This window comes from Hibiscus syriacus, unplaced genomic scaffold (assembly GCF_006381635.1).
Source record: "Hibiscus syriacus cultivar Baekdansim isolate YM2019G1 unplaced genomic scaffold, ASM638163v2 tig00110744_pilon, whole genome shotgun sequence".
In the NCBI taxonomy this organism is placed as follows: Eukaryota; Viridiplantae; Streptophyta; class Magnoliopsida; order Malvales; family Malvaceae; genus Hibiscus; species Hibiscus syriacus.
Window position 1 is genome coordinate 542,300 of NW_024062846.1, and position 7,831 is coordinate 550,130.

At 33.8% G+C, this 7,831-nt stretch overlaps 1 protein-coding gene across 1 annotated transcript; it reads left to right on the forward strand.

Moving 5' to 3' along the window:
- Nucleotides 1-4,826: 4,826 nt before the first annotated feature.
- Nucleotides 4,827-6,411, forward strand: LOC120139327 (estradiol 17-beta-dehydrogenase 1-like). The gene is made up of 5 exons (XM_039154583.1): nt 4,827-5,113; nt 5,197-5,456; nt 5,559-5,652; nt 5,748-5,859; nt 5,972-6,411. Exons 1-5 carry the CDS (start codon nt 4,978-4,980, stop codon nt 6,141-6,143), a joined length of 774 nt encoding a protein of 257 aa, XP_039010514.1. The 5' UTR covers nt 4,827-4,977; the 3' UTR covers nt 6,144-6,411.
- Nucleotides 6,412-7,831: the final 1,420 nt, after the last annotated feature.

Sequence of the window (7,831 nt, forward strand, 5' to 3'; positions counted from 1 at the left end):
CTCTTGTTGGCACTAACTCCCCTTCTTTATTTTCAACTACTGTGATTCTCGTTTTCTTGGGAACCACATCTGACTTTCCCAATTACTATCTGAAATTGGATAGATTACGTCAGCGTCAAGGAGTTTCTAATTTTCTTTCTTTACTACTTCCATTATCGATCGATTTAATCGGGGTTGTCCTTCACGTGATAGCTCTGCTACTTCTTCGACTTTGATCTTGTGAATACAAGTCGAGGGACTTAATCCTTTAATATCAACAATGGTCCATCATATGGCTTCATTGTGAGAGCACAATACTGCTACCAAAGCATCATCTCTCCTACGGATAATTTTCTTGAGATGATCACCGGTAAGGTTTTATTTTTCCTAAAAAGGCATATTTCAAATTTTCCAGTAGTTGCTTCAATTCTACCTCAAGTGCCTGCAAAAAAAAAAGGTAAACTTTTAGTTTTAGAGAAAGATAAAGATAAATCAGAATTGATTGAATTAACTACTTCAGTTAATTTTCTAACTTATTCTCAAGGGAAAAAATACTTATCTCATGAACCTATCGGCTGGGTTCACTTGAAAAATGTTGAGAGTTGGCTACCATGGTTGAAAACAATTCCCTTGTTGTTGTTGGGGTCATGTTGACTAATACTCCTCCACTGGCGGCATCTACCATTTTCATCTCCATTGGTAAAAGGCCTTCATAAAAGTATTGAATTAACGTTTGTTCACTTAATCCGTGTTGCGAACAAAGTGCACAAAGCTTTTTAAATCGTTCCCAATAGTCATAAAGACTTTCTTCAGTTATTTGTTGAATGGAAATAATGCTTCTCTGTAACTCGCTTGCTTTAGCCGTTGGAAAGAATCTATCAAGAATAATTTGATTCATGTCATCCCATGAATTAACTAAATTTGGAGGTAAATAAAATAACCAATCTTTAGCCAAGTCGGTTAAAGAGAAAGAAAAAGCTCTCAATTTAATTTGATCTTCGGTAACTCCCTGTGGTTTCATGCTAGTGCAAACCATGTGGAATTCCAACAAGTGTTTGTACAGATCTTCAGTGGGAAAGTTGTGGAAAGTGGGAAAAAGATTAATATGTCCCGTCTTTAATTGAAACGGAGTCCTTCCACAAGGAAAATTGATGCATAATGGCATCTGAGTGATAGGAGCTGTGGCTAGTTCTCGGATAGTTTATTCTTCTTATGCCATCGAAATATTGTATACCTCTGCTTCAAAGTCTGGATTTAATTCTGTTTCTGATCTCTGCTCTTGTTCTTCTTGTCTTTTTCTCTTTTCTTGAAGTTTTTGTGTGTGGATTCTTCGTGCTCGTGCTTCGATCTCCGGATCTAGATCTATTAGTTCACCTGGGTTTCTTTTGGTCATAAATAAAAACTAGAAAAATAAATCAGTACCTACCATAAGTCCCCGTCAACGACTCCAATTTGATAATTGTCATTTTTCTATCAAAATTATTCATGGCTTCTTAATTAAATAGAAAGGAAAAGTAGTATAGAAAAGCAGGGTCGATCCACAAGGAGTGTGGTATTTTTGATTTAGTAAATCTGTTTATTGATTTTAGAAGGAGATAAAATTACAGGTAAAGTTGAAAAGATTTAATAAAATAAAATAGATAATTATAAATAAAAGGGAAAATAATAAAATAATAAATAATAATAGTAAAATAAAAAGGTGTTTTTTAAAAGTTGTTTTTGAAATAAAAGATAAGAATTAAATAAAAATAATAATTAACTAAATAACCTAAAGAGATAGGGATAAAGAAAACTTATAGTGAAAGCAGCCTGAGACTTCAGCTTTGCCTCAAATTCCTCGGATCATCGAAACAGATTTTTACTTCAAGATTCATGTCGGTTACAAGGACAATTCTTCACTACCAACTCGGATTGTGTTGTTTCAATAATAAATGATTCCGATCTCAGTTTCTTTTTAGCAAACAATTTTGCTAAGTGTGTTCTCGGGAAGTTGAATATGCTTCAATAAGCAAATCTTTCTTCAAACGTTAATCATAACAACATTCAGGCCAATGTCGAAATCGTTTTGATTTGAAAAGTAAGCTCAGAAGAGAGAGAGAAATATGAAGCGATTTAAGTACCTTACAATTCTCACGTCTTGAATTGAGCCTTCGCTTTAGTCTTCGGCTTGAAATAAAATTAGCTAAGCATGACCAAAGTCATACTTAGCAATTGTTGGAAATGAAATTTAAAGAAAAATAAAGGAAATATGCGAAAAATAGAGATAAATCTAGAGAGAAAAAGAAGATTTTATTCTCATATGATAGAGATATGTTTCTAGGCTTACCCTTAGAGGATATTTATAGCCTTCAAATTCCTAAAAACAAGCTAAAACATCTTAAATCCTAATTAAAATAGTTAAAACTATTTAAAATGAAATACCTAAAACAAAGATAAAACAATAATATTTAAAATAATATCCTAAATCCTAATTAAAATATTAAAACCTATTTAAACTAAAATTCCTAAAAATAAAATTAAAATAATATCATAAAACATGAGTTTAATTCAAATCCGATTTGTAGAAACGTTTTGATCTATTCGTTCTTCTAGAAGCGCTGACTGGACCTTCTAGAAAATGCCACGTCAAACCGTGTCATGCCCAGAGCCGTGCCCATGTCTCCGGCCATGACCAAATAATAAAAAATGCAAAATGCCTTACTTTTAGTGCAATTTCCAGAATCTGACGTCTTGCACAGAAAATAAATTAAAACGAACAAATCACTATAAAAACCAATGATTAAGGAGTAATTTAAAAGCAAAATATTAACTAAATTAAGAACTTATCACCTTTCCTTCTGTCCAGTTTTTCCATTTAATTCAAAATTTTCATTTATTTCAGCCATTTCAAGCAATTCTGACAATAAAAGTACTTCCGGAAAGTTAGTATTCAGGTGTTTGCTCATAAATCAGAAATTCTAGGTCTAGTGCTTTCTCAAAAATTACAAACTAATTCTTTAAAAAAATTTCGAACAAATCAAGAATTTAAGAGGTGAATTAGTAATTTATCGAATTAAATACAAAATCTCAGGGTACTTTCACTATCAAGGTCAAATGGGCCATTTTTACCTCTCAAGGGTAATTTTGTAATTTCTTAAACATGTAATTTCGGTATTAAATTTTTTAACGAGGTTAAATAAAATTTAGAGATTATGTGGTTAATTGCTTTTATGGATAATCACTGAACTTGAAATTATTTCTTATCAATCCTCTAGTGTCTTATACATGAAGTATGAGTATTATTCAATTTAATACTTTATATCACATATGGATCAAGTTTAGGAATATTAACAACACATGTGACCAAACATAATCCATTCATGCATTAAAAAATACCAACATGTTCCGTAAAGCATGCAAATAATAGTAATGTATTACCTCGATTTTTAGCTACACCGGTCAAATATTTAAACTCTATTCGATCACTATCAAACTTGAATCCAACGTCCAATAATATCTCGGATATATATCAATAGAAATTACATCATAAATAGAGCTTAATTATGAATCGGGAGGCTAATAAGTGAAAAACAACTTACCATGTTCGAATTTCACGAAACGAACCTAGAAATGGACTCGGGACATCGAAAAACATCTGGATAGGTGTTCTCAGAAAAAGTCAACGGCCGATCTACGACGGTCAACAATCGGTTCGACTCGACTTGGCTTAACTCGACTCGACTCGGCTCAAATTGGTCCAATCGGTTCAGACCAATTCAATCGATCAGCACATTCCCCAGGTTGACAGACGAAACCCATACACAAGGAGCGGCACTTGAGGTGGCTCCAGTTGTCAGACGGTGATGAAAATTTCCAGATCGTTAGGACGGGAGTCTCGTGCAAGTGCTATTATGCGACAAAGAGCATCAAAAACCCACTTACGAATGGTCAAAACCACTTCGACGTTCACTCTCACCATGATGGCGACGTGACGATGTTGAGGAACCATAATGTTCGTGTTTTGGTCAGACGAAAACGGGGAGTTCATTGCTGGGCCGGTGAGGTGGAACGATGTCGGGTTGGGAAAAAATTAAAAAAAATCAACGGTTACTGGTGGATTTTCAACGAACACTTGAATGCCACTTCACGACAATCAACAAAAGTTTACGGTGAATAACTAAAGGGGTTTTGAACGGAGGAGACGGTGAATGTTTTTGTTGTGGCAGTGCACATCACCGATGACCGAAGATGGGTGAACGACGGTGGGAAAGGGGGCTGCTAAGATGATTATGTAGGGAGGCTTTTCATTTTCTTTGGTCTGGGTTCAAAACCCATCGGCTATATTATATTCCTTTGAATTTTTTTCTACAGAATAAAAAGGGAAAATACAAGGTTGAGTCCCTAAACTTTCTGAATATTCGAGAATTATCTTGAAATATTTATAATCTAACAAAATTTTCCCTTAAAATTAATTAAATTAATACTTAATAAAACTTAAGAATTTTCGGGTGTGGCAGTTTCCCTAACATAAAACCATGCATCCGATCCTACTTATATATAACTCAAAATTGATATAAGCCTATTAAGCCAATCAAGTGTAGGAGTGGTTAAAAGTGAAAGTTGTTTTTTTTTTTTTGAAGGTTTTGGGTTCAAGTAGTTGACTTTACAGATATATACAAGAAAGATTTTACTCTATAATCATCTTAGACTATTAAAAAATTGATGGAAACGCCTGAATTATGAGACAAGTTAACATTCATTGAATGCATTTTGGAGATGTAGGCAATTTCTTTAAACAATTTAGGGAATTATGCGGTCCAATAAAAAATCATATATAAAAGGGAGAGACAAAACTCTATGTAGGAGAATTCACAAAGGGCGTAATGACTTAAACAACTTAAAGGAGTGGCTTCCATACCTCAGTCCCATCAGCAATATCATTTAGCTTTGAAGTAAGCTCTCTCCATTCTTCAGGTTTTCTGGTTTCTTTATCTCTTTGGTCCCTAAGATCTGCTAAAGATGCATAGTCTGGCAAGTTCTACCTCTGCCAAAGGCATAGCCGCCATTGTTGGTGTCGGACCTAAGCTTGGACGATCCGTTGCCCGCAAGTTTGCTCATGAAGGATACACCGTTGCTATCCTCGCTAGGGACTTGGGTACACTTTCTCTTTCTTTTCCCTTAAAAAGCTCTCACTGTTTCTTTTCACCTTTTTATCTGTTGGATTGTATTCTTTTTCAGGGCGATTGTCAAGATTTGCAGATGAGATAGCCAGGGAAGAGAAAGCCCAAGTGTTTGCAATCAGAATAGACTGCTCGGATTCCAGAAGTGTTAAAGAAGCATTTGAAGGAGTTCTTTCACTTGGATTTGTTGAAGTTCTGGTGTATAATGCCTATCAACCGGTTTCATGGCACCCCACCAACTTCACTGACATCAAAATCGATTCCTTTGAGAAATCTCTTGCCGTTTCCTCCATCGGAGCTTTCCTTTGCGTTCAAAAGGTAACTCCTAGTTTCAGATTTTGTTTCATTAGTTTTCTTTAATTACCGTTCTTTTTTAACCAATTTTTACTTTTGATGTGCTAATGATTCAATGAATGAAAGGTACTTCCGGGGATGGTGGAAAGGGGAAAAGGAACCATTCTCTTCACTGGCTGCTCAGCTTCACTCAATGGCATTGCTGGTTTCTCTGAACTATGTAGACTTTCAAGCTTTCAACCATTGAAATTTACTAAAACCCAAGTTTAAAATGAATATGAACAATTTAGCAGTAGTTTGTTTTAAATGAAACAGGCTGTGGAAAGTTTGCCCTGAGAGCATTATCCCAATGCCTTGCAAGAGAATTCCAGCCTCTCGGCATTCATGTTGCTCATATTATCATCGACGGAGTCATCGGTTCACCCAGGTATATATATATATATATATATATATATATATATATCGATCGAAAGAATCGAATCCCATTTTCATGTAGCAGATAAACAACTCAAAATTAGAGTAAAATCATGGAAATGCAGGGGGACATCGACTTCGCAGCAGCAGCAGCAAAGCGGCGGAGACGTCGTCTGGGCGGTGATGATGATAAATCCAGACGCGTTGGCTCAGACCTACTGGCACTTGCATGTTCAAGACCGGACCGCTTGGACCCAGGAGATTGACCTCCGTCCCTCCACCACAAGACTATATTAGCCATTATTCCATATTCCCATTTCCTCAACTTGCTCCTTTTAAACCTTCACAGCGAGATTGACCTCCGTCCCTCCACCACCAGACTTTATTAGCCATTATTCAATATTCCCATTTCCTCAACTTGCTCCTTTTAAACCTTCACGGCTTCTACTATATGTCCTTTCCTCTCTTTCACACACACACAGTCAATACTTTTCCATTCTACACAGTTTTATTTGTTTTCTTTACAATTGTTGTTGCCTTAAATTGGGTTTTCAAAATTTAATTAAGATTTGCTATGTAAATTAACTCTGGGGTTTTTCTCTTATTTCTTATTTTATTTTCATTATGTATAAATACAAATGTTTACTATATTATTGTGTAGATATCAATGTCAGCTTTAATTACCATTGCATATACATGACTGGAATTGATTTATAGAAGAAATACAATAATTTAAGTAATGCTTTCATTTTCTTGAAAAATAAAGAAGTATTGCTTTTCCACAAACTGCATTAATTAGTTTTTCTAATCATTAGATGATCTTTTTCATAAATTATTAGTGCTGAAATGGTCAAATATGACACCTCAATTTTGTAAACTATAATAACGGATGAATATGCAAACAAACAAATATTTCACTTCTGGGAATAGGAACCCTGAACTTTTAATCAGACATAGGCAGTGATGGATCTATGCCTACGTAAGTGTGTATTGAAATTTTTTTTAATATATCGCTTTTGAAGATATATTTAGATATGATAATGAATGTAGCATTTCTTTTTCCTTCAAACATCTTTTACAACAAGAGCGTTGAAAAAAAAATTGTCAGCTTGTTGGTAATAGAATTAATTAAGTGGAAGATAGGGTCCATGTTAAAAAGTTTGAGGTGTTTTGATAGGAGAGTTGCATGGATAAAATTACGACTTCGTGTTCTAATTTAGGACACACCCTTTATTTTCTTTTATTATTTTAGAAAATCTTTTATCCATCAAAAGGTGAAAAGGTAAACGTTTAAGTGTTACAAAAGAAACCATAAACGAATCAATCATTTTAAAAGAGATCAAACTCACTCTCGACGTGGTATTTATTTTATAATCGAATATTTAATGAATTAATAAGAAAAATAATGTTGTTTTCTTTCCAATTCTCATTAATAAATATTTGAATTTCAATATTATAATATTCTAAATATTAAACTAAATTAAAAAACAAACTACACCAGATACTATTGAACTTTGTTCGTTGAATCATTTTATATCACTGAACTTTCGTTTTAGATTCAATTATGTCACTTTGATTTTGTCACTGAACTTTTAAAAGTTACTTTACTTTTTGGCACTACACTTTTCAACTGTTGTTGACATCCAATCACTGTCTAACACCAATTATCTTTCACAACAAGATTGGAACCAAAATGTTCACATTTCAATCATAATTTTTCTTCTAGGATTGACTTTCCACAAAACACTCAAAATCAACAAAAATCTACTTAATAGTTTGATGTATTATTACTTCGATCTCTTTAAATAATTACCTGATAAGACTTGTTTTGAAGTATGTTTTGGCTTCTCAAAATAATGATTGTCATCGTTCGAAGTTTCAAACAAACAATTGAAATCCGGTAAATCTAAGAAAGCTTCTAAACATATCAAAATGGTAGTTTTTTTTATTTTAATTTTATCGCTTTTGAGTGAACTTTGTGGAAA

Bases quoted from the DNA above. Each gene is read 5' to 3' on its own strand.
- LOC120139327 (XM_039154583.1), top strand. From the start codon at position 4,978: ATGCATAGTCTGGCAAGTTCTACCTCTGCCAAAGGCATAGCCGCCATT. The intron at 5,114-5,196 runs GTACACTTTCTC...ATTCTTTTTCAG, and splicing joins TATCCTCGCTAGGGACTTGG to GGCGATTGTCAAGATTTGCA. The intron at 5,653-5,747 runs GTAGACTTTCAA...TAAATGAAACAG, and splicing joins TGCTGGTTTCTCTGAACTAT to GCTGTGGAAAGTTTGCCCTG.